The 25464-nt window shown below is 59.6% G+C and overlaps 1 protein-coding gene across 3 annotated transcripts; it reads right to left on the minus strand.

Moving 5' to 3' along the window:
• Nucleotides 1-221: 221 nt before the first annotated feature.
• MYO1C (myosin IC) lies at nucleotides 222-23874 on the minus strand. 3 transcript variants are annotated; one of them, XM_065896763.1, is made up of 32 exons: nucleotides 23800-23874; nucleotides 16504-16659; nucleotides 16273-16388; nucleotides 15528-15726; nucleotides 15366-15446; nucleotides 13914-14093; nucleotides 13735-13833; nucleotides 12906-13019; nucleotides 12749-12820; nucleotides 12237-12356; nucleotides 12042-12124; nucleotides 11715-11820; nucleotides 11522-11602; nucleotides 11151-11242; nucleotides 9379-9473; nucleotides 9252-9298; nucleotides 9057-9137; nucleotides 6374-6479; nucleotides 6151-6268; nucleotides 5419-5532; nucleotides 5267-5343; nucleotides 4864-4932; nucleotides 4692-4776; nucleotides 4448-4607; nucleotides 3709-3792; nucleotides 2777-2870; nucleotides 2627-2682; nucleotides 2371-2506; nucleotides 2222-2292; nucleotides 2033-2136; nucleotides 1858-1957; nucleotides 222-1458 (listed from the first exon to the last, which is right to left on the minus strand). In XM_065896763.1, the coding sequence occupies exons 1-32, from the start codon at nucleotides 23872-23874 to the stop codon at nucleotides 1432-1434; spliced, it is 3198 nt and encodes a 1065-aa protein (XP_065752835.1). In that variant the 3' UTR covers nucleotides 222-1431. The 3 variants fall into 3 exon arrangements, with proteins under 3 accessions (XP_065752835.1, XP_065752837.1, XP_065752836.1); XM_065896765.1 differs by lacking the exon at nucleotides 23800-23874 and adding an exon at nucleotides 22882-22952; XM_065896764.1 differs by lacking the exon at nucleotides 23800-23874 and adding an exon at nucleotides 18033-18050.
• Nucleotides 23875-25464: the final 1590 nt, after the last annotated feature.

Consider the following 25464-nt stretch of genomic DNA (forward strand, 5'->3'; position numbering starts at 1 on the left):
GTGCGCAGGCTTCTCATTGCAGTGTCTTCTCTTGTTGCGGAGCACGGGCTCTAGGCACGTGGGCTCAGTAGTTGTGGCTCACGGGCTTATTTGTTCTGCAGCATGTGAGATCTTCCCAGACCAGGGATCGAACCCGTGTCCCCTGCACAGGCAGGCGGATTCTTAACCACTGCGCCACCAGGGAAGTCTTCCCTTTTCTAACATTCACAAGGAGACCAAAGTTGGCAAACACGTATTGCTTTATTTAGTGTTTCTCTGGATTGCAGAAGTGTCAGCAGTGGGCTGAGACCCCCCCCCAGGAGGGCAGAGGCAGCTGTGCAGTCCCCCAGCCCCTCTGGGGAGGTGGGGGGGAGGGGGAGAAGCAGCAGAAAGAGGTGACGCCCCTGCAGCTCCTCCCAAGGCTGGCCCCTTCCCCAGGCTCCCAGGATAGGGAGGGGGGTCAGGGGCCAGTAAAGGCCCTATGTCCTTGAATTGGGGCCAAAGTATATGGGCAGGGTGTTTGTCATCCTAAGGCATGGACTCAGGCAGGAGAGCTCCTTCCACCTGGTGGCCCCCAAGGGTGACTGCTGGTCAGGAAGCCACATGCACCCTTAAGGCATGAGCCTGTTTCACGGCGCCCCCATCCCTGGGAGAGGCAGTGAGGTGTGCTGAGGACAGGGTTGCAGTCTCGTTTTGCCCCAACCTACTGGATGACCTTGGGCAAGTCCCTTCCCCTCTCTGGGCCTCTGTCTCTTGCTCGTCACACCAGGAGACTAGACTAGGTGATCTCTCAGAGTCGTCCAAATTCTGTGCTCTAGGGGTCCTGTCCCTACTCCAGGATGCCCTCAGGCTGGGATGATATTAGAAGGGCATTTTTAAGGCAGGAAGGAGGGGGCAGGCAAGGGTGGTCTCAGCCCCCAGGGGGATGTTGGAGTGGGCTACAGGTGGGCAGGCAGACGGACAAGGTGCCAAGGAAACGAGGAGGAAAGGGTGGCCTGGGCAGGGAAGAGGGCACCAAGGCCCAGACCGCCCACCCTCTCAGCTCCATTCCCTGCCCTGCTGGAGTCAGGGAAAACACATCCAGTGTGTCTTGGGGGTGGGAAGATGGCTTTTTTAAAAAATAGTTTCCTATAAAGCATCAAAAAATCTCAGAGAAAACCTCAGCAAAAGTTCCCTTCTCTCAAATATTTGGCATTGGCAGTGGGGCTGGCGTGGCTGCCTCTGGCCCCGGCTTTCCTATTGCTGTGGCCCGGCCTGGCCCACTCCTGGGGCAGCTCCCTGGTCCCTGCTGCTCCCTCAAGAGAGGGGCGAGCGGCAGGCAGGAGTTTGTTGGTGGGCTTCAAGGTGTCCCTGGGTCCCTGTCTGGAAGCTCGAGTCTTTGGTAACTGGGAAGGGGAGAAGGGGATGAGCGAAGCACTGGGAGGCGGGAGGGGGATCCAGTGGGCGCCTTCATCACCGAGAGTTCAGCCGTGGGGCCACCTGTGGGACGGGGGAGAAGCCCAGGTGGTGAGCAGGAAGCAGAGGTGCTTCGAGCACTTGTCTTCACGGCTTAGATATGTCACAGCGCGCGGGGGCAAGCTGGGGGAGTGGTCTAGAGGCCTTGGCGCTGGAGACTCCAACCCTATTCCCACGGGAGCCACTGCCCTGGCCAGAGCAGGCCTCCCCTCCCCCCCAACACACTCTCACCCCCCTGATCCCCCCCGCCCCCGCGCTGCCATGTTTATGACCCTCTGCACTGTGGGAGCTCAAAGGACCCACGGCGAGGCGCCCAGGCTCTGCCCAGCACCGCTGAGGTTGGAAGGCTCGGCCACCAGAGGCTCTGCCCTGGCCCCAGGGCCCTCAGCGGGAGGCAGGGTGCTGCCGCCAGGCCCCACTCACCACAGCCAGGTGCCCGTTCTTGGCCTTGGTGACGAGCAGCTCCGAGCCGGTCGTGAAGTCGATGATGCCATCCCTGCCGGGACCCCCTGCGAACGTGATGCTGGAGGGAAGGTGGTGCGTGAGGCCCACCCGCCCCACGCACGCACAGCCCCCTCCCCGCCCCTCCCCGCCTCACCTGCCCTGGTTGATGTTGATGTTGATGTTATTCACGCGGTCGGCGCTGAGGGCTGTCTTGGTCAGTGTCTCAATCACATGGTCACTCTGCAGCACCACGTCCCCCTGGGGGCCCAGACGGGGTCAGGGGTCAGGCCCTGCCCAGAGCTAGAGAAGCACCCCCTCCCCCACCCAGTCCCCCGAGGGCCACCTTCTGCTTATTGTCCTCACGCTGCACGTGGAGCACAAAGAGGCTGTCGCTCAGGCTGCTGACGGAGATTCCTGAGGCGGAAGGGCAGAGGTCAGGGATCAAGGGTCAGAGCGGGGGCCCTCCCCACCCAGCCCTGGACTCCGGCTCACCGGTCAGGTTGGCGTACTCAATCCTCTGCTTGACTTTGGCGTCCTCCACAATGACCACGGCGCTGGGCGTCAGCAGCAGCTGCCGGGAGCGGGGCTTGTAGCCCTTGCGGTCATATTTCACGACGGGCACTGCGTACTGGGGACAGAGGGTGGCTGAGGGGCCTCCTCACCCTCTGCCCAGGCCCTGACTCCCCCACCCAGTCCTCGGGCAGCAGAACTGTTTGGGGTCGAGGGTGGTCTGCAGGCAGCGTCTCACCTGGATGGGCTCAGAGCCCAGGGCCTGCAGCACTTTGGGGCTGATCTCATCTGCACCTGCAACCCAGATGGGGGAGGGGGAGGTGAGAGGAGAAGAGCGGGGACTAGGACAGTGACGGAGGGCTTATGCACTGGCAAGTCAGGGGCTCACCAAGCCGCGTGCTGATGAAGAGCCTGGGGACGCTCTGCGGGTAATTGTCCTTCTTGCCCTTGAAGATCTCACTAGCAATGGCTTTCTGCTGCAGCTGAGGAGACAAGGGCAGGGAGGGGGGCTGTCAGAGGGATGGCGACCATCAAAGCAGGGACAGGCCCAGCCTCAGGGACTGAGACAGCTTCCCTCACCCTCTCTCTGGCCCCAGCACCAGAGGCTAAGCCCTGCCACCAACACTCCCCTTTAGCCCCTTCTCTCCCTTACCCCCATCCCCACTGACCAAGGCACAGGCTCCTCAGAAGGGTCATGACAGAGAGGACTGTCAGGGTTCAGGCCCCACTTTGGGGATAATTCCCCACCACAGCAGGCCTTGGAACCCCTGAGATAAAGCTCCAGCCTGAGATCTGGCTGGCTGCTAATACTCAAAGAACTACTACAGGTTGGGATTTCCCTGGCACTGCAGTGGTTAAGACTCTGCTTCCACTGCAGGGGGCACAGGTTCAATCCTTGGTTGGGGAACTAAGATCCCGCGTGCCACAAGGTACGGCCAAAAAAATTTTTAATTTTTTTAAAAAACCACTACTGCAGGTTAATTCTGCTGCGTGTGTCCTTTAGCATCATCCTATACTGAGTTGGCAAATACAGGCATGTCAGCCACCAATGTCTCTCTCTGGAACTACTCTATCAGACTCAAGGTGCAGCCTTTTCAACACAGGGCTCTGGGCAGCCTCTACCAGGCCAGCGGAGCTGGTCTAGAAGATAAACCCTATTTGCCGTGCAAAATCTACTCCAGCCTCGGCTTCATACATGAGGCCAAACGGGCTGGGATCCATTTGAGGGCACGTGGTAAATTGGGGTGAAGGTCCTCCAGGCCAGCACTCTTCGAGTGGCCCCCTGGCTAGTCCCCCAACGTCTGCCTCCCAGCCCCATACCTGCTGCTTCCACTCAGGGCTGATGCTCCGGCAGTACTTCCACACCATATTCTTCCGGCACAGCTCCCGCAGCAGTTCCGAGGCCTGTGGGCGCGAGCGAGGTCAGGGCACCCAGGCAGCCTGGCTCCCTTCCCTCTGAAGACAACAGGCATGTGCCTACCATCAGGCCTTGGCCTAAGTGACACCCCCTCAACCTGGACCACTCTTCCATTCCTGAGTTGCTTCTTTGCAAAGAACTCATTCTTGGGACTTCCCAGGTAGCGCAGTGCTTAAGAATACTCCTGCCAATGCAGGGGACACGGGTTCGAGCCCTGGTCCGGGAAGATCCCACGTGCCGTGGACCAACTAAGCCCGCGCGCCACAACTACTGAGCCTGCGCTCTAGAGCCCGTGAGCCACAACTACTGAGCCCGCGTGCCACAACTACTGAAGCCCACGAGCCTAGAGCCCATGTTCTGCAGCAAGAGAAGCCACCGCAATGAGAAGCCCGCGCACCGCAACGAAGAATAGCCCCTGCTCGCTGCAACTAGAGAAAGCCCACGTGCAGCAACGAAGACACAACACAGCCAAAAATAAATAAATAAAATGAATAAATTTATATATATAAAAAAAGAACTCGTTCTCTGCAGCCCAGCTCCAGTTCCCTTCCCTTCCCTGATGGCTCCTCTGGTCACATGGTTATTAGGTCCCTCCGCTGAGCCTGCTGGTGGTTCCTAACTCAGCAGGGAGGGCCCACGGACCTCACGCAGGGCAGGTGGCGGCGTGGGCCAGGAAGTGTCCAGGATATTCCGGGGCAGCTGCCGCCGCAAGTTGAGCAAAAAAGAGGTGCGCACGTGATCCAGGAAGAAGGCGTTCTCGGGGCAACGGGGTGCGTGGCGCAGAATGAAGCCGCGGATGAGCCTGTGTGGGGGGGTGAGAAGCCTGGTAACGGACCCCCGCACACACACACTCTGCACCCCGCCCCCCATGGCGTCCAGTGCTCACCGCCGGATGGTCTGTGCTGCCCACTTCCTCTTGGCTGCCTTCCTCCGGCCCAGGGTTCCTCGCCACCACGACTGGATGCAGATGGCTGCAGAGACCACAGACGGCTGACCTCTATCTCCTCCCCACCCTTACCCTAGCCCCTGCCCTCCTGAAGACCCCTGGGCCCCCAAACCTGATCGCTTCACCCGGAGGAATTTCTGCCGCCAGTGAAAGCCCCTCCAGGTGGCCTGGATCTTCGTGGCTGTAATTGGGAAAGAAAGTCCCTTGGCCAGAGCGCAAGGGACCCGGCTGGGGGCCGGGCACTGTCAGAGCTCACTGAGTGGCATGAGTCGGGGGAGTGGCTGAATGAGCATTAAGTGAAGGGAGAGTAAAGGAAAGAGCAAGGGAGCGAGCAAAGCAACATGAGAACATGCAGAGTATGTAGCCAAGGGCAGGAGACTGGGGCTGGTGACGAGGAGGGCAGCTGAATGTGGGCGTGGCGGACTTCCTGGAGAAGGAGCCCAAATGCAGTGATTTCTTTCCTGCTCCCCAGAGTGGACTCCACTGGGATAGGAAGGGTGGGGCCCCTCTCTCACCCAGGCTCTGCCGCCGGACCTCCAAGGCGTCCTCTGTGGCAAACAGGGTCTTGGGGAAGCGGATGAAGATCTTGGTCCTGGGAAGGCAGCACTGATCAGCCCCTGGTTGCCACCCCCGTGCCCCCCAAACACCAGGCGTGGGAGCCACTCACCTGCCCATCTTGTACTCTTCCGGCTTGTAGCCGAGGTGTCTGACCAGCACAGCCACCCCATCCTGGGGCCGTCCTGCCCATATGGGCCATGTCTCTGGGCACAGTGACTTGTACCTGGGGACAGGAGGGGCAGAAATGCACTCAGCCCCCACCCCTGCCAGCATCCTTCTCTGGGGGCCCAAGCCAGCTCTTCCGGGCATCTGCTGGGTGCTCCCACTGACTCACAGCTCACAGAAAGCCTGAGAGGTCGCTTTGTTACTATCCCCACTTTAAAGATGAGGAAATTGACATTTCTCATCTGCTGAAAATCATGGGGCTAGAAAGTGGTAGAGGTAGAATTCACACCTGATTGACTCCTCAGGCCCCTAACTCAGGATAACCCCAAAGCTGCTCTATCCTTTCTGAGCTGATTGGAAACTCTGTCCTTTTCACAGGCGTTTACTATCTCCGCTGGTGAGAGATATGGGCATGTGGATGCACGCTTCATGGACCCCTGAGCAGCTGCTCTGTGAGGGCAGGGCCTGGGGGGTGGGGTGGGGAGGGCTGGTCTTTGCCCTACCAAGCTTGACATTAGGCCTGCAGCATGGAGGGGCCCCTGGTGTGGATCCCACAGCAGCTCAGAGCCCCGTCCCTGAATGGGGCGGAGAATCGCTGTCCTCCCTCCCGGGATCAAGGAGGCGCCGACGACCCTCCCACCCTTTTCCCCTGGTGCTGAGCCAGGCCCCGCCCCACCTCTGCAGGAAAGCCTCGTATTTGCGGCGATAGGCAAAGCCGGCTCTGCGCACGCGCAGGTTCTCCATCAGCCCCAGGTACTTCACCTGGTGCCGGATCAGCACCTCGTCAAAGCGGCCTGGGGGAGGGATAACCGGGTGGTCAGAGGACTTTTGCCGCCAGATGGCCGTTGCCTCTGCAGGGGAGGCACAGCCTGCACTGGTCCAGGGGGCAGAGGGCTTACCGGGCTGCTTGGCGTCATTGGGCTTGATGCAGCGGACGTAGGCGGGCTCCTTAGACTTCAGGATCTCCACCAGCTGCAGGAGGCTCATCTTGAACTGGGTGGCCACCTGGTCAGCCAAGATGAACGGAAGGTTGGTCGGAGCTGGGCTGAGGCCGCTCACCCCTGCAGATGCCGCTCCCCGTGGCAGAGCTCTGAAACCCCCCCGAGACCCCTCCCTGGGGCAAAACGGAACCAGTTCCCACAACTACCCCTGCCCTGCGTGGGCCCTTACTTTTTTTTTTTTTTTTTTTTAAATTACGACACTTTATTCCAGCATCGGCAAAGGTCAGAATTCTGAAGCTCCTGAAGACTGGGCAGCATTTCCAAGTGAAATGTTACAACTTTACAAGTTTTGTTTCTTATTTAATTCTACATGCAGGAACTGAAACTTGGTAAAAGAAAAAATGCAAAAAAGCCAGAAAAAAAGGTGTAATCAAGTTGTAGCATATAGATGCGCTCTTCAACTAAATTTACTGTGCCTACTGGAAAGCAAATGAAAGACAACCATCCTAGTAAATTAACAGATTGCCAGAAACAGGCTAAGGACCCTCATTTCTATCTAGTGGGGAGAAAACAAAACAAAACAAAAACGAAAGCAGAATGAAAGCTCTACTATTTCCATACTGTGTTTAGAGACAGGCTATAAACCCATGAAGGTCAACAAAATCTCCAGATCCCCTTCTCCCATCACCCCTCCCTCACAACAGAGGAAGGAGCCAGACTACATCACCTGCATCCCTCTGGCCGAGCTAGAGACCTCAGTTGAAGAACCTCATTCCCGTCTTAAAAATCCTGTTCAGGTCTCCTGGCAACCTCAATCCTATGTCTTCCTTTGGCAGCCACTCTTTCTCTTTTTAGAATTTCAGGGCCGCATTCCTAAACAGTGTGTCCTACTCCTATGCATTCAACCGTGATCCCTGTACACTGCACTGCAGGACCTTCCAAGGACTTCAGGCCTGTGGGAGAAGTGCATGCCTCAGCAAAGATTTGCAATCCACTGCGGTCCCGTTAATGCCAGGGGCGCATGCCTGGGGGTTCTGGAGGCATCAAGAAGGGGCAACTACTTCAGTCTGTGGGGTAGGGGGCATCAGGAAGAGTCTTCTGAAAATAACCCTTCAGCTGAGAATTAAAGAGTAAGTAGGAGACAGCCCGAAGGCAGGCAGGAGGGGACGGCATTCCGGCAGAGCGGCCGAGTGAGCCAAGGCTTGGTGTACACGGGGCACTACAAGCAGTGCAAGGACCCAGAGAGGGAGTAAAAAAGATAGTGTTAGGGAGGCAGTATCACGGTAGGACTCGAGAGTCCCATTAGGGAGATTAAATTCTATCCTGAGGGAAATAGGGAGCCAAAGAGGAATTTGGAGGGAGGGAATGACAGGAAAAGATCTGCCATTTGGAATAGCTCTACAGCAGACAGGTGGAGGATGGTTGGTAAGGACAGACGGGGAGCCAGGAGACCACAGAGGAGGCTGTGGCTGGCTCAGAGGACCAAAGTGGAGTAAGGGATACAGAGGGGCCGAGAGGCAAGGGTATTCCGGCAGCAGAAACCGGCAAGATCCAACGGTCGTTAGGATGAGGGCAATGGGGGAGGCTGAAGAATCAGGGATGATGCCCAGGTTTCTGTCCTTCAGGACTGGGTGGAGGGTGGTCCCTGCCCTGAGTTAGGGGAACAGAAGGAGCGGGCCTGGGACACTGGATAGTTAAGGGCCCTTTATAGACTACTGGGGTCTGGAGTGCCTGCAGGCCGCTTGGAGATCAGTGGAATCTGTGGCTTGCTGGAGAGGCCTGGATCGAGTGGGTGTGTCCTCACGAGCGTCAAGGAGGGGGATATGAGGCCATGGATGAGAATGCTCAGGGGAGGGGTGGGGGTGGGGAGCAGAGGGCAGGGTCCCAGGGAGTCAGACTCTGGACAACATGCTGCCTCCATGGCCTCCCTGCCTGCATGTCTTGGCCTGCAGTGCTGTGGCTTCTACCTCTCCATGACCTTGCTCTTCCTGGGACTGCCCTGGCACTCCTCCTGCCAAGCCCAGCAGCCACACCTCTGACCACAGCTCACTGGAGCTCTCCCTGCATCTGGCACCACTGGCCATATCTGCCTTTCCCCGTCTCTCTCCTCGAAATGTCACTTTCCTGTCCACCTCCTGGATTTTTTTGGACTGTGTACCTGTGTGGGGCCCTCTGTCTATCTGATAAGCACCTACCCATTCCCAAGTTATCGCAGATGCTTCCTCCTCCAGGAAGCCCTCCCTGACCACCTCCCCTCTTCGACTCCCTCAGGCAATTTGCTGCTCCCTAAGTTTCCATAGCACCCTGCGCACATTTCTAGGAGAGCACCTATTCATTTTTGTATCCAAAGTGCCCAGCAACGTCCACTACAAATGTCTGCTGTGGGGGTGAATGCACGCAAGCGCCCGCACAGACACAGGTGTACACATACACGTCCACACTTAGAGACAGTGCACACACCGGTACACATGGAAGCAAGCACAGATGCACCCACGGGCAGCCTCCCAGACACACACCGGTGCACAGCCAGGCACCAGTGAACACACGAACTCAAACACACACTGCTAACTCGCAGCTCATGCAGGCACTGGTCCCGCTCCCGCGCACACACACACCCCCTCGGGTCCCACAGCCTTCACACCGTCTCTGGCCGCTTCTTGTCACTGAGCTCGCTCCGGTCGAAGCACTGGCTCATGATGGGATTTTCCGAGCGGCACATGGCCTGTGAGGGCAGAGCAGGGCGTCATGGTGGGGGCACAGGGTAAGGCCTGTCGGATTCCTGGGGCGGAGGTCATACAGAGCCCCGACCGCGAGCCCTCCCCCTGGTCCTCCGCACCTCCTTCAGGTTCCGGAAGAGAAGGTCATTGTTTTTATCCAGAAACCCTGGAAGGAGAGAGCAGAGGTAAGGGGAGGGAGAGCCCCTCTCCCCACCCACTGTGGGGACCCAGCCCCAGGATCCTCACCGGTCACGTTGTAGGTCACCTCCCCAGCATAGTGCAGCAGGCGGAACTCCCCGCGGCCCAGAGATTTCCTGGTCCGCTGGTCAGCCAGCTTGTGCCTGGGGGTGACAGGGAGAGGAAGCTGCAGATTGCTGGCCTGAGCCATGCACCCTGCCTGCTGAAGAGACTTCAAGAGAGGAACCAGGCATCCAGTAAAAAGTTGGCAGGGCGGGGCCACCTCCCTGCACAGAGGCTGCCACAGAGGCTCAGAGAGGTAGATGGCTTTGTCCTGGGTCACACAGCACCAGGACGGGGACCTTGGCCTCCGCACTGCCAGGGCATGCTGGGTGGAGGGCTACTTGGCGTTGCTTTTGGCTGTTACATGTCTCTGCTCAGAGGGCTGAGTGCTGCCCACTACATTTTAAGACTGGAATCTGCCCCAAGAGACTACTTATGTCTTAAGCATGTTTATACCCTTTAGCCCGTTTTCTACTTTTAAGAACAATTCCAAGCAACTAACCAGAGAGACCAGGCAGAGATTTAAGGCACAGAGATAGATATTCGTGGCAGCCCTGTTTTCCCAGCAGAAACCTGGAGGCTGGACAGGGCCCCCAGAGGCTGGGTGAGAGCAGTGGAGTATCTGCTTTAGAGCCGCTGGAGGAATTGTTTTGAGGAAATTTTTCTGTTTGATGACACAGGAAGATACTCAGGATATAACATCATCCTGAGCCTTACACACAATAAGTTCTCAACTACGAAAAAAAAAATGTATAGAAAAAGGCAGGAAGAAAATGTCTCCAATTATTAACAGTGGTGACCTCTAGGTGACAGGATTACAAGTGGCTTTTGCACACGTTCCAACTTTTCTCTGATGAGGGACATTATTGTTACAGCCAAAAAAAGTTCTTCTTTTTCTTTTTCTTTTTTCAGGCAAAGCTTTACCGGGGCCCCGGCGACAGCAGGTGTGGGGAGCGAGGACAAACAGCAGGTTCCCTTGCTTGCTCGCTCCAGAGAAAGGTTTTTAATATTCTCTTAAGCAAAAGCTGTTCAGGGCTTCCCTGATGGCGCAGTGGTTGAGAGTCCGCCTGCCGATGCAGGGGACGCGGGTTCATGCCCCGGTCCGGGAAGATCCCACATGCCGTGGAGCGGCTGGGCCCATGAGCCATGGCCACTGAGCCTGCGCGTCCGGAGCCTGTGCCCCGCGACAGGAGAGGCCACGACAGTGAGAGGCCCGTGTACCGCAAAAAAAAAAAAAAAAAAAAATTGCTCAGGAATTCCCTGGCGGTCCAGTGGTTAGGACTTGGCACTTTCACTGCCGGGCCTCAGGTTTGATTCCTAGTCGGGGAACTAATCTGCAGCCCTGGGCCTGAGTCCCAGCTCTGGACTTAACTCGATGTGAGATAACCTCGGGCAAAGGGCTTCACCTCTTTGAACCTCAGTAAAACCTCCTCTAGGGGTTGCTTCGGATTAGAGGAGCTGATGTACTCAAGATACACAGGGCAGAGCTGGAACAGAGAGGCTTGTTTCTTTTCTCCCCTCACCCCGCTTTAGGGGATTCCTTAAATATAAAAGAATTTCCAAATAAGGAAGCTAGGAAAATCTTAGGAAGTTTCATTCTCAAAAGGAAAAGGAGGAAGCTTGTGACTCTGTGGACACGCTAGGAGCCGCGGCTCTGTGTGCCTGTCCTTCACTTAGTGCCTCCTCTGGTCATCCCCTTGTGACTGGTGTTCAGTGATTAGGGGGGATTGCAGGCTTCCACAGGCTCTGCCCCAGGAAAGCCCCACAAGCCCACTCACGTCAGGAAGTGTGGATGGTGCTTGACGGTGTCCTCCAGCTTCTCTAGGAAGGTCAGGTCCGTGGCCTCCCCGGGGCGCAGGCACTCCTCATCCTGGGGGGTGTGGCAGAGGGTGAAGGACGTGTGGGGGAGGGACTGGAGAGCACAGGGACTCAGGGGTCCCCATGGGAGGCGCAGACACAGAGGAAAGGGGCAGATCACAGGGAGCCCCCCAGACCTGGCCAGCACCTCACCTCACCCTCCACAGACAGCCCTGTCCTGTCCCCGCTCAAACTCTGGCTCTCTGCGGACAGGCCCGGAGAACAAGGGGAAAGGGGTGATGTCATCCCACCCAGCCCCCAACACGGGGCCTTGGAGGAGCAGACGGCTCACCAAAATGGAGATGATGCCCTTGAACTTCTCCTCCACCAGGTCACAGATGATCTTGTTGTTGAAATACTGGACAGGCTCCCACTGAGGGGCAAGAGGGGAGGAAGGCATCATCATGGGGTCCTGGCACCTCTCCTGGGGAGACCGACGCCCGGGCTGCCACGGCAGGTGGGGATGCCCACAGGCTTGCACTCACCGCGATGCCCTCTGCCTCATACTCCTCCTGTTCCGACTTGAGGGTGAGCTCAATGAAGAGCTGCTGTAGCTTCTCGTTGCAGTAATTGATGCAGAACTGCTCAAAGCTATGAGGGAAACAGAGGAGCCCTCAGTAATTCCAGGGGACACGGGACCAGAAGCGGGGGAGGGCTGGGATGAGGCCCCACAGCTCTAAGGGAAGAAACACAGAGCAGGACCCAGGTGGCTGGGAAGACACTGGCAGGAATGTGAGAGGCCGGGGAAGAGGAGAGGCACCAGGACAGGGGAGACGGGAGGAGGGACAGGAAGGGGACAGTGGGGCTCGGACCTGTTGTTCTGAAACACTTCGAAGCCATAAATGTCCAGGAGCCCGAGGACCGTGGTGCTCCGCCAGCTGGGGCTCTCAGCATCCTAGGGCCAGATGACCAAGAGCATGGGTCCCAACGTTCGCCAGCTCCCAGCCCCGGGCCTCCCTGGTCTGCCCTCCCTGCCACCTTGGGAGCAGTAGGGGCCAAGCCCTCACCTTGGAGGCCAGCGACCTGTTGATCTTCGCGACCAGCCAGGTAAAGGTGCGACTGTACACAGCCTTGGCGAGGGCGTCTCGCGCGTAGGCAGCCTGTTCTAGGTTTAGCGGGCTCAGGAGCTGGGGGTGGAGAGTGAGATGGGGAAATGAATGCAGCCCCTTCCCACCCCGGTCCCTTCGCACTCAGGAAACTGACCACTCTGCCCTCCCTGCCCACAATGAGTCTGGGGTTGGGAGGCACCAGGGGAGGACACAGTGGCCCCACCAGAGGGAAGGTGGTATAAGACAAGAGACCTCATTCCTGGAGGTGAGTCTTCCTTCCAGCCTCACCCTCTTGTTGTGTGACCTTGGCCAGCTCCCTGAGCCTCCCTGAGCCACCCGCCTTATGTCCTTCCAGCATTGCTAAGAAGACCAGCTGAGCAGACCAGAGGAAGGGGGATGATGGGAGGAGGGCTGCCGTACAATACCTGCTCCTGCCCCCACTAGCCCCTGAAGCAAAGGCTGGCCCTCACCTCTTCGCCCTTGGCGATGATCTTCCTGTGCGTCAGGGCTTCCCGCAACGTTGAGCCTTCCACACCAAGGAGCTGCCAAGGGAAGGGGTGGGCCTGGTGAGGGTGCACTCCCCCCGCCCCAGCTGCCCTGCCCTCGCCCTCTGCTTGCCCCACTCACCCGGGTCAGATACTTGAGCTGGTTCTCGGTTGTGACCTGGGCGTTGCTCTCTTCGTCGGCAGCAAAGTGGATGTTGCCCAGATGCAGGACACTGGCCACGATGCTCAGCAGGTCCTGGGGGGACAGGGAGGGGTAGGTGGGGGTTACAGGAGGGGCTGAGAGCCCCACAGGGGCACACAGTGGATGGTCAGAAGGAGCCGGGAGAGGGGCTTCCCTGGTGGCCCAGTGGTTAAGAATCCGCCTGCCAACGCAGGGGACACGGGTCCAGGAAGATCCCACATGCCGCGGAGCAACTAAGCCCGTGCACCACAACTACTGAGCCTGCACTCTAGAGCCGCGAGCCACAACTACTGAGCCCACGTGCCACAACTACTGAAGCCCACACGCCTAGAGCCCGTGCTCCACAACAAGAGAAGCCACTGCAATGAGAAGCCTGCGCACTGCAATGAAGAGTGGCCCCCGTTTGCCGCAACTAGAGAAAGCCCGTGCACAGCAATGAAGACCCAATGCAGCCAAAAATAAAAAATAATTTAAAAAAGAGAACCCATTGCTTCCAAAAAATTAGCAAAAGACAGACTGTCTCTGGCAGAAATGGAACTCCTTCTGCCCCTTCTTATTTTCATATAAACAGAGACTATGGTACCTGCATGCAGCAACGAAGACCCAACGCAGCCAAAGATAAAATAAATAAATTTTAAAAAGGAGGCAGGAGAGGTGGTAAAGGAAATCTGAGACGAAAAGGCGGCTAGAGTAGAAACGGGGTGTAAAGGTAGACGGAGATTTTCAGGGTATGACAGGAGAAAAGGGAGGGTCCCAGCAGAGGCCTCACCTCCACCTCATCCTCGGTGAAGTCGATGACCGTCAGAGCCTTCCTGACAACCTTCCAATCATTCTTGTCGTTGATGGAGGAGACTTTGGCGCACTGGCCCTGGAGGATGGGCAGAGCTGGGTTCTAGCCGTGGCACTGGGCTCCCTGGATGGCACCCGTCCTGCCTGGCCCCTACTCACCTTCACCAGGTACAGGTAGCTCTGGGGGTTCCGTTCCAGGCCCAGCCTGCGCAGTGTCTCCTCCTCGCCCCCCTCCAGCAGCTGGTAGAAGATGTGGAAGTTCCTCTCCCCGTGATTCTGGTGCACCACCCGGGACTTCTCCAGGAGGTAACTGAGGATGTGGCCACCCACAGGGGCTCCCTGCGGGCAGGGCAGGATGTAGCGACTGCTCAGGGGGACTGGGGACAGAGCCCATCTTCCCCTTCTTCCCCTGCCCTCCGAATTCCAGCTCTGCCAATGGCTCAGGCGAGTCGCCCCCTCTGGCCTGTCTCCTCCTCTGAGAAATGAGGACGCTCAGCCCTATCTACCTGGCGGCTCCACTTGGATGTCCGACAGGCATCTCAGTCTCAACAGGCCTGAAACTGAACTCCTCATCTCCCCTCCTCAAACTAGCTCCCTCTTCCCATCTTGGTCAACCTTCCAGGTGTTCAGGCCAAGCAGTCTGCAGTCCTGGAAGCCTCTTTGTCTCCCACACCTCACATCCAGTCGGACAGCCAATCCTGCTGCCTTAACCTTCAGAACCTCCAGAATCCAACCACTGCCAACACACTGGGCCCAGCCACCATCATCTGTCATCTAGATTTAATAATCATCAGCTTCCTAACTGCTCGGCCTGGTTCTCTACCTTCTATTCTCAACAAAGCAGCCAGAGCGATCATTTTAAGAGGAAAGTGAGGTCATAACACACTTCTGTTTCAAACTTTCGGGACTTCCCTGACGGTCCAGTGGTTAGGACTCTGCGCTTCCACTGCAGGGGACACGGGTTCGATCCCTGGTCGGGGAACTAAGATCCCACAAGCCACATGGGCATGGCCAAAAAAACAAACAAAAAAAACCCCCCAACTCTCTAGCCTCCCTTCCACTCAGAGCTTTAAAAAAAGTTCTTACACAGACCCGAAAGGACCCACAGCATCTAGCCTCCTCTTCTATTCCTTGGCCCCTTGCTCTCTTCTCCAGCCACTCTGGCCTCCTTGTTGTTCATGAACACATCAAGCACTTTCCCCATGAGAGCCTCTGCACTGGTTGTGCCCTCTGCCCGGACTCTCCTAGGTATCTGCACAGCTCATTCCTCTGTCTCCGTCAAACTTTTACCAAATGCCACCTTCTCAGTGCCTACTGTATCTGCCTCATTTAGAACAGCAACTGCTCCCGCCCGTTGCCTCATTTTATTTTTTGCCGTGACACTTGTCAGCTAAATTACATTTTTCTGTTTACTGTCTACCTCCCTGGAGGCAGGGTTTCTGTCTGTTTTGTTTCACTGCTGTACCACCAGCACCTGGAACAGCGCCCGGCACACGGTAGGTGCTCAGTAAATATTTGCTGGTGCCAAAGACCTGGCCAGTGGGCGCCTGCTGAATGGGAATCCCACTACCCCTGCCCTGCCCCACCCACAGGTACCTCACCCACAGGTACCTTGAAGTCAAACTGCACGTCCATGTACTTCCCGAACCTGCTGGAGTTATCGTTCCGGAGGGTCTTGGCATTTCCGAAGGCCTAGGAGAGAACAGGGGTGTGAGGCATGCCTGGCAGTCTCTCTCTGCCCCTCCCGCCCCCCAGATGCTGCTGTCCCCTCACCTCCAGCACGGGGTTGCTCTGCAGCAGCCGGTCACGCACGGCGCCGCCCCGCTCAGGGGCTGGGCAGGTCTCAGCATAGAACTGCAGCAGCCGCTTGGTGGCCTCTGTCTTGCCTGCCCCGCTTTCCCCAGAGATCATCACTGCCTGGTCCCGGCGCTCCGTGCGCAGTGCCCGGTATGCAGTGTCAGCCACCGCGAACCTAGGGCAGAGAGGCCCGTCAGGAGCTTAGGGGGCCAGGGGTCAAGTGGCTGCAGGAGGTGGGAGTTCCACAGGTAGGACTGGGGGTGGGCGCTCCCATGTCTGGTGGGGTTCACAAGGGGGTGTACCCTTGAGGATGGGGGAACCCTCCAAGGTGTGGGTCAAGAGAGATCCTTCCCAGCTGAGGATGGGAGTCATATTCAGACAGAGGATTGAGGGGATCACTCATGGGTGGGGGGATTGGAGGTCATTCGGGTGAAGGTTGAGGTCACTCATAGGTAGGGCTGGGAGGTCCCTCAGAGGTGGGGGTCAGAGGGTCACTGAGGTTGGAGGGCCATGTTCAGGTAGAGCTGGGGGAATAAGTCATGAGTGTGAGTTGGGGTGGAGGCTGGCGGGGTCCTGCCCAGATGGAGTAGAGAGATTCACCTTGGGTGGGCACTGGGCATTCCTCACAGATGTGAATTGTGATTCATTCCAAGTGGGAGGTCAGGTGGAGTCATCTTAGGTGGAGATGAGGGGGTCACTCATAGGAGGGGGGGTCACTCACAGGTGGGGTGGCACCTCATAGAAGCTGACGCCCCGGTAACGCTCCATGTGCTGCCGGCTGTAGATCTGTAGGTCCCGGTAGGGGTTGACAGAGACCAGCACAGGGCCAATGTAGGTCTGGGGGTCAGGGGAGGAGGGTCAGAAGTTTCTCCCAGAGGCCCCTGAGCCTCTTTCCCTCACAGCCTGCATCTGTGCCCCCAGCACCCCCTGCATCTTCCCACTCGGGCCTCACGTAGATGAGGTTCTCCCGGAAGCGTCGCCGCAGGTTCTCAATGAAGGCTGCCTCGCTGGTGAAGTTCTCCAGCAGCACGAAATCCTGTACCCCGACCCGGTCACGGGCGGTCAGTGCACTCTCCATGGTCACCCGCACCCCGTCACTGCCCAGGGCCTGCAAGGAGGGGCCATGGGAGAGGGTCAGCGGCAGCAGGGTAAGGGAAGGCCACTTCTCCCCTCCAGCATAGCCTGCGGGACTGAGAGGACAACCAGGGGTGCATGGACACAGGGGGCCTGGACACACGACGCAGGGAACACCCAGGAGACGGGTGTACCAGGTTGGGTACAGTGGGCTTGGATGGCAGGAAGCTGGTGCATGGAACACTGAGGACGCAGGTCCCAGAACAAAGACCACATGGGACCTGAACACAGGACACTGGAGCACAGAGCACCCAGAGGACACGGGGGCAAGGCCACTGAATCCAGGGAGATGCTGGTTTTGCGCAGAGAAAGGGAGGGTCATGAGAGTAAGAGAAAGAATGCTCTGTTGACCTTGGACAAAACCCCTCCTCTCTCTGGGCTGTGTCCTTCTCAAGAAGGAGGAGTTGAGATGGACCAGGTGACCTCAAGTCCCTTAGCTCTGGGCCACGTGTGACAGGTGCTTTGTAGGACAAATAGCTCAAAGTGAGTTCTACAGGCAGGGTGGGGCCATCTCTCCCACACCCACTCCCAGAGTCTCCAGGGGGAGAGTGTCTAGGGACCTAGCAAGATGCCACCCCAGGCCACAGGAGAGGGATTCCCCCAGGGGACCTCCCAACCCAGCTGGGTTCAACACCCACCCCAGAAGGGGGGCCCTCCCTCCCACAGCTGAACCACGCCCTCCCCTCCAGCTGCCAGGTTCACAGACACCCTCCTCCCCTGAGAGCCCCGAAAAGCCTCAAGGGAGTGGGGATTTTACCGCGGAAAACACATTTCCCTCCGGACCCCATTAGAGGGTGGGGAGAAGTACAGGCTCAAGAAGGCCCCCACCCCAGAGCACACTCTTCAAAAGGGTCTGAGGGCTCTAGGAAATTGACACCAAGAGTGTCAAGGATCAGAGAAGAGCAAGGTGGCCACCGTGGTGGGAGGGGGGTGTAGATCCCCAAGAGGCCACTAGGCCTCCTCCAACCGCAGACTACCCAGATCTCTGGCCGGGGAACCCCTCAGGGTCTGGCCAGGGGCCTGCCTCTCCTAGGCCTGTCCCTCACTGCCCCCTCCCCCCTCCAATACTGTCCCGAAGCTGCTGCCAAATCTGGCCCGAGCTCCAGCCCCCTTGCCCTCTGGGTGACGGGTCTCGGCGCTCTCAGCCCTCCCCGGGAGCTATTCACCCGGCCAGGGTCCGAGAGCCTCACGGCCCTCCCTGCCTCGGCCTCCTCCCCCTGCAACTTTCCGGGACGTTTTTCCACCCGAAATTCCTGGGCCGCGCCCGCTTCCTGGCGAGGCCCAGGCGGCGCCGCGAGGCCGGGAGGGACGCCCGGGACCCCCGCCCTGCTCGCCAGCCCCGCTCACCGACGCTCGGTAGCGCATCCTGCCCGGTCGGCCTGGCGCCCTGCTCCGCTGCCCGAGCTCTCGCCTCGGGGCTCTGCGGCGGCGGCGGCGGCGGCGGCGTCACGAGGGAGGGGCCGACCCGCCCCCCGTTCCGCCCCCTCCGTGTGCCTCGGAGGCGCGGGACTCCCCGGACGCCCCCGCCTCCTTCGGTGCTTGGACTCGGGGGGTCCCTCCCCAGCTGGTAGGGGTGGGGCAGGAACTAAGGGGGATCTCGCGCCGTGGGTGGGTACAAGGGTGGGGTGGGGGCGGGGGCGGGGGCGGAGCTCCCCGCCGGGCAGGGGCTCCGCCTGAGTCAGGTTTTCCAGGAGGGACTTCGTTGGTTCCAGGGTGGGGCCCGGAACCCGCGCGGCCGCCGCGTCTACACTGAGCCGGAATTCACTTCCGGGCTTGTGTCTACACTACGCACTAGGCCAGGCGCGGGACTCACTAGGCAGAGGCCCGTGGGTCCCGGAGGAAGCAGGATTCCCACCCCCACACTCCAACCTCGAGTCCCGGGAAAGTTAAAAATAGAACGAAATGTCCAAATACGGCCGGCGCGCCCAGGCGGGCGGAGCCTCCGTGCGGGACACTGTCCACCCCCGTACACTCTCTGGAGGGTGGATCCCGTGTCTTTAAGTCTCTAGGAAATCTCTTTAGTTTCCCGCGTCAGCACAGAGCGCGTACCCCAGGGACGAAGGCAGCCAGAGCACCTTTGCCGAGCGCGGTGCGTGCCCGGCCTCCATGGAGGGCTCAGCTTTCCATCTGGGGAATCCACGTCCGACTTCCAGCATTTGGGGCAATACCTTTCTCCCCTATCGAGGACATCCCGACTAGGGCCCCTGTGCCCAGGGGCTCTTCACCTCTCTCCTTCCTCTGGAGAGGGTCTCCCTCTCTTGTCCCTCTAGATCCCTCCATACTTTCTGCCCAGGACATCCTCCCTCTACCCAAACCAGCCCCCCAGCAGCCCCGCCCTCGCTGGGCTCTCGGTGGGCAGCAGCCTGGGGGGCAAACTCTAGCTCAGATCCCAGCGCTGGTGGGGGTGTGATGGCTAGTGCTTCTTCCAAAAGGCTGGGCTGCTTCTCACAAGCTGTATGACTGCCAGCAGGTCAGTTAATTTCTGGGAGCCTCTCCTTCACCCTTAAAACGAGGCTAATACCTGACTCAAAGGGCTGTTGAGAAGGCTAAGATAAGCCGCCAAGGCACCTCCCAGGCCTTCAGTAAACACCACTTCCCTCTCGGACAGACACTCTTTGCACACACGCTTGGAGCAGACCTACTAAGAGCCAGGTCCTGGGCCAGACAGGTCACACTTCTTCTATAGCGGGGAAAGCCCCTCAGGCGTGTCTGCCTGCCAGTTAACAAAGAGCTCTCGAACTTTACTTGTGCCCCACCTGACAGATAAGGAACCCGAGGCGCAATCGCCGGATGCTGACTTGACCTAGGGGGCAAAAGGGCAGGGCTGGGACCCAAAGCCTCAGCGTGCCCCTCTCTCAGACCTGGGCTCCCCGGGGAGGGAGGGAGGGAGGTTGCGGCAGGTGCGGGTTGTAGCCTCGTGGGGAAGGCTCATTACCTCGAGAACAACAGCGCGGCCGGAGCCGCGGCCCTGGGGACCCCGCGGCGGGGGCGCCAGCTGGGAGATGGGGCCCTCTGGAGGGAGCGAGGGGACTGGGTGCCACCGCGCGCAGCTGGGAGATGGGTGGGAGCGGAGGGGGCGGGGGCCTTAAATGCCACCAGCTTCGGGCTAAGGGCGGGAGGAGGCCCCCTCCGCGAGGGGCCTCAGCCTCCCGCTCACCCGGAGTGGGAAGGGCCTTGGAAGACTGGAGGAAGGGGGTCCAGCCGGTCCCCACCAGGAGCACGGCTCCGGGGCGGTACAAGGACTAGGCTGGCTCGGCTGGCGGCCGCCCGCGGGCCCGAGGCGAGGAGCTGGCAGAGGGGCGGGGCCTCGCGGCCGCAGTGCCCGCTCCGGCCGCCGCCGCGTCAAGCGGCAGGAATGAGGGGAATCCGCGTGCGGAGGGGTCCGGCCGGCCACCCCCGCCCGAGCCCCGCCGCTGCATTCCCCGGATGCCCGCTGACTCCCTTACAGCCACCGCCCGGCGGCGGAAGGAGGGGGCGTCTCCGCTGCCAAGCGGGCCAGAGGGCCTGCTCCCCGACCACAGACCCTGGCCACCGCCACCGGCCGCCTCGCCTCACTGGACGGAAGCGCCCGCCTGGGAGAGGGGGTAGGGAGGCGGGGGACAGAGCGTGTGAGAGACACCGCTCTGGTACTGTACTCCTTTCAATGCCCTCAGCCGAGCCATGAGGTCTGTATTATTACCCCTATTCTACAGACGGGGAAACTGAGGCTGGGCAGGCGAATGACGTGTTCAAGATCCCAGGACTAGTAAAAGGAGGGCTGGGATTGGAACCGGGAAGTCTACCACTGTCTACTCCTACAGGGCTGTCCTGAGGGAAAGACGCCTGCCTAGCGGCTGGAGGATTTCCCAGCTTCTCTGTCAGGGTTAACATGCTACCTGCCAGGCCATGACCGTCCTTAGCGAACTTCCTTAGCAGTGCCCAGTACCCACCCTTGGCGGTGTTGTGTGACTATTGACATGTAGGACTTAGGAATAGCAGCTAGGGAGTGGGCCATGACCTGTGCCCCTAGCATGGCCCTGGACCTAGGGGCTGGCCTCAGGCTGGGGTGCAGCTGTGACCCCTGAGTGACCCAGGCCTTATTTCCCAAGGATGCCTCTGAGTCTCCTCCCACCTGGGGAGGTGTTTCCCATAAAGGTGGCGCAGGTCCAGCAGACCTGGGTCATCCAGTGCCCATTACCTAGTATGGGCCAGGTGCCCCCAAGCCTGCCCTCTGGAGGAGTGGGGAGGGCAGTGGGCAGCCTCAGTTGTTCCCCTGGCTCAGGTCTATGCGAGTCTGGAGAGGGTGTTCTGAGGACCCTCAGATTGCTAATAGAAACTGATTTCCACTGAGGCAGCCTCATGGCCTGTTGGGGCAGCAGAAAGAACCATAGCCTATCTCACCCACAGCGCATGCTGGGCACAGAACTGGTGTTCAGCTTTTTTATTATCAAACATATCTTAGGTCTGGGCCCAGGCTGCCCCACCAAGGACTGTTCCAGACTGAAGGGAACTGTTGCGAGGGGGAATGGAAAGAAAAGTTGGAGACTTAGGGGTTCTACCTGATATCTCACTGGGCCCCAGTCAAGGGCTGTATACTCTGGCTCCAGAACCATGGGCCTTTTGCCTGCCAGACACCTCTGCCTGGGGGGTCCAGCAGAAGTAAACAAAGCGCCTTGCCCACTAACCTATCCTCCTTGTTCAGTATCCTGTAAGATGAGAGGAGGCAGGCACCTCCAGCTAGTCATCACCGCCTGGCATCAAAAGGTCCGCCCGGGCTTCCCTGATGGCGCAGTGGTTGAGAGTCCGCCTGCCGATGCAGGAGACACGGGTTCGTGCCCCGGCCTGGGAGGATCCCACATGCCGCGGAGCGGCTGGGCCCGTGAGCCATGGCCGCTGAGCCTGCGTGTCTGGAGCCTGTGCTCCGCAACGGGAGAGGCCACAACAGAGAGGGGAAAAAAAAAAAAAGGCCCGCCCTCCTGGCTCCACTCCTCACACCAAGGAGTCACTACCTGCTAAAACCTCCCCTTGGCTCCTGCATCACTGCTCTGCCCCTGGACCAAGCAAGCAGCCTCCAAACTGGCCTCTCTGCCTTCCTCCCTCCAATCCATTTTCCTACAGCCACCTGTGGTATTTACAAATGCAAATCCGATCAGTTAACATCCCATGTTAATAGAGTGAAGGTTTATAGGGCACCTGTCCATATGCCAAGCACACCCACTGCTTCTCGCCAGGCCCCTGTATGTGGACTCCAGAAGCCCCCTGTGTCCTCAGTTTACCCCACTGCTCCTGTGCTCCTATGTGGCTACAGGGGCAGCCGTCTCCAGTCCCTTCTCTCTCCATGTCTCTCTCACCACCACACACAGCCAGGAGGAGCTGCTTCCACCTTTGCCACCAGCCGCATGGCTCTAAGCTTCAAGCCTTTGCACCTGCAGCTTCCTTGGCCCTCGCACCCAAACCCCTCCCCACCTGACTGACTCTTAGTCATCCTTGAAGATTCGGCTCAGGTATCACTTCCTCCAGAACCCCTTCCTGACTCCCCGCAACACACAGCCCCCTCCTTATCGCATTCCGCTCTGATCGAAGGTTTCCTTGTCAGTCTCTCCCAGGAGACTGCTCCCGCTCCAGGCCGGCACACAGTGGGAGCTCAATAACCCCTTGTGGACGCCTGTGTGAATGAATGAATCACAGAGCCCGGGAGTGTGAGCAGAAGGCCGGAGCGTGCCGGGCGTTGAATAGGCCGTGGGCCAGCCATTCATTCTCTCATTCATCTCGGAGCCCCCCAGCCGCCGCACTCACACGCAGGGGCCACTGGCTCGGCTGGGCCGGGGGGCGGGGAACGGGAAGGGGCGGGGCCCGGGCGGCTTCTCCGGAACCCGGAGGCAAAGCCGGCAGCCGGAGGGCCCCAGAGGGCGCGCAGGGCGCCTGGGTCACGCGATCCCAGCCGCTCCTCTCCGCCCTCACGTTACCCGCAAGAAATCTAAGTTTGTAACAGGCCGAGTCCCGGGGCCACCGGGTCCTGGGACCCCGCACGGGCCGGGCCGAGCCCACCCTCGGCCCCAGCGATCCCTGGACCGCCGACCCCCGCCTCCCCAACCGTAGCTCCGGGCCTGGCTCGCCGCCCGGCCGCTTACCCTCTCCTCCATCCCGCCCGCCAGTGGAGCCCCGCCCACCCCCGGGGCCGCGCGGCTGCGGCCCTCACGTAGTTCCCCGTACCCACCGGCTTGGCTTCTCGGCTGCGCGGGCGGGGGCCAGGCTAGTCGGCGTGGCCGGCTCCGGAGTCGGCGGCCCAGGCACGCTCTCCCCGCCCAGGGCCCGCCCGGGGCCGGGCCGCTCCCTGTCGTCATCCCGGTCAGGGCCCAGGCCCCGGCGCGCGCGCGCACCCTCCGGCCCCGCCCAGGCCGCCCCGGTGCCGGCCCCGGCCCCGGCCCGCGTCCGTGTCCGCGGGGGCTTAGTGCAGCACACTCCGCAGCCAGCTCCCGGGGACGAGGCGCGTCACAGTCATTCACACACACGCACACACGCACCCTCCTCTGGCTGACGACCGGGCCCACTCGCTGTAGTGCTGGACGGCGTGTGTCTTATGGGGTTCTCCCTTATCCTAGGGCGCCTTTGCATCACCAGAGCAAACCCGACCCTGCCCTGCGTGCCAGGCCAAGTCAGTTCTTCCCCTTTTCTGACCGCCTCGCTCCATTCACCCTCCTTCTCCACCCACGCTACTGCTCTGAGCCGGCCAGTGTCTGTTCTTCAGGCCAGACGGGAAAGCAGCGGCATTAACTGAGCCTGTACTATATGCACCTGGAGCTTTGCATGCGCTGGTCCTTAGATCTCAGAGCGGCCCTGTCACCACGGTGTTGTTAGCCCAGTTCACAGGCCAGCCCACTGAGGATCAGGGAACTGGAGGAGAAGGGATTCAAACCCAGATCCCCGCTTTGAAACACTCTGCTCCTGGTGGGCTTAAACCCTACACTCTTCCTTCCATTTACCCCTTGTTGTCCAGTCTGTTCCTGTCCCACCAAGGATCAGAATGCTTCTCCCACTGCTCACCTCTTTCCCGAGGGGTTTGCTTGAGAGGAAGCTGCTGGGCCCTGGCGAGACACTGCCACCCTTCCTCCCAGCCCAGAGCATCCCAGCTTACAAGCTTGCAGGGCCTGTGGGGATGAACCACACGGATGATCTCCCCGGTGGGTATCAGCTCCACTTGCAGGGCCATTCCGTCTGTGGATAGCCAGCGTGCTGAGCACTGGGGCCTCTGAGCAAAAGCCCGTCTGCCTGCCCGCCCGCTGGTTCTGGCTGCTCCCGGAACCAGGAATCTAGTCTCACGCTGGGATGGCCGCTTGGTTCAGCTTCAACTCCAGCCCCGGGGGATGTGTCTGGTCCAGTGCCTCAGGACACAGCTGGAGCAGCCCAGGTCTGATTGGGAGGCCTCTTGGCCCAGCAGGGTTGGGGCAGGAAGAGGAGGGGCTGAGGGACGGAGGAAATGCTTGTTGTCCCAGGTAACCAGAGGAGCTGATGCAGCCACCCATGGGGGACCCTGGGCTCCAGGTCAAAGTGTAGGAAGCCTTTCTCCCCAGCAGCTCCATGGTCAGGCCTCTCCAGCTGCCCTCTCGCTGGTATCAGCTGGAGAGCACAGTGACTACTCCCCAAGTCAGAATGTACATCCTCCCTAAGCCAAGAGGATCCATGAATAGGCACAGTCCCCCCCAGCTTGTCCGCCTCCCACAGCGGCAGGTGAGCCCCTGGAGTTTGAGGCGCCAGGCTGCTGGGGACTAGCCATGTTGGGCAGAGGGGTTAGCTGGAGAGGCAGGAGGGCATTGTGAGGAGGCCCCTGTCCCACCCTCCTCTGGAGCCTCAAATGCTTGAGGTTGGTTCCTGGGTGGCTTGGCGATGGGGAGCCTTAATCTTGTTTGCCCCTTACTTTTCCGCAGCACCCTCAGGTGCTCCCCACCCCCAAATGTTCCTGTTTTCCTATCTTTATTGTTGCTAAATCACAGCTGACACTTTCCTGGCCTGGGACTGAGCCCTCAGGTCTCCGGCCATTCCTTATAGGAAGTGCGAAGGGGGAAGTGGATGGGGAAAGCGATCTTTCCAGAGGAAGATGCTGGCAGGGGAGGGGTGGAGTCTAGTGGGCCTGCGCCGCCAGCCCCCTCGGGCAGGCACTTTCCCTGGGTACCCTTCCTCCCCCCCCCCCTCAGCTTCCCCCGCCCAGGAAAGGCCAGCAAAGCTTCCTTCCTTCCTTCCTCTGGGAAGCACATCTATCCAGGGCAGGATCATCCCGGGCGGCCACACAATGGCCCTTATCAGCCGTGGAGCCAGGCACAGAGACCCAGCACACACCAAGTCTCACATATTTCCTGTTTCCACCCAGCGGGTCAGGGCTGGGCCCAGAGCGGCCATATCCTGACTGGGGCCAAGAGGAGGGAGAGCACCCCCCCTTCCCCTTCCCGCCTCTCAATCATTGCTGGACTCACCCCTCCCTGCTAACAGGAGGCAGGGGTAGGGGTGTGTGAAGACTTAAGGGCAAAGGGGAGAGGTGGGCACCTAGAAGACAAGCATGATCCAGAAACAGAAGAAACAGGGGGACCCCTGGAGTCAGGAGCCCTGAGGTCCAGCCCCAGGGCTACATCAATCAGAATGAAGAGCTGGATAGACTATTTTGTTTTGTTGGGTTTTTTTTTGCAGTACGCGGGCCTCTCACTGTTGTGGCCTCTCCCGTTGAGGAGCACAGGCTCCGGACGCGCAGGCTCAGCGGCCATGGCTCACGGGCCCAGCCGCTCCACGGCGTGTGGGATCTTCCCGGACC

This window comes from Phocoena phocoena, chromosome 19, assembly GCF_963924675.1.
Source record: "Phocoena phocoena chromosome 19, mPhoPho1.1, whole genome shotgun sequence".
NCBI classification, from domain to species: Eukaryota; Metazoa; Chordata; class Mammalia; order Artiodactyla; family Phocoenidae; genus Phocoena; species Phocoena phocoena.

What these genes read in the sequence shown, in the direction of transcription:
- MYO1C (XM_065896763.1), bottom strand. Translation starts at nt 23,874, where the DNA reads ATGGCCCTGCAAGTGGAGCTGATACCCACCGGGGAGATCATCCGTGTG. An exon ending in TCCGGGAGAACCTCATCTAC is followed by an intron (nt 16,389 to 16,503) that starts GTGAGGCCCGAG and finishes CCTGACCCCCAG; the next exon opens with ACCTACATTGGCCCTGTGCT. An exon ending in GCAGCACAGACCATCCGGCG is followed by an intron (nt 4,608 to 4,691) that starts GTGAGCACTGGA and finishes CCCCCCACACAG; the next exon opens with GCTCATCCGCGGCTTCATTC.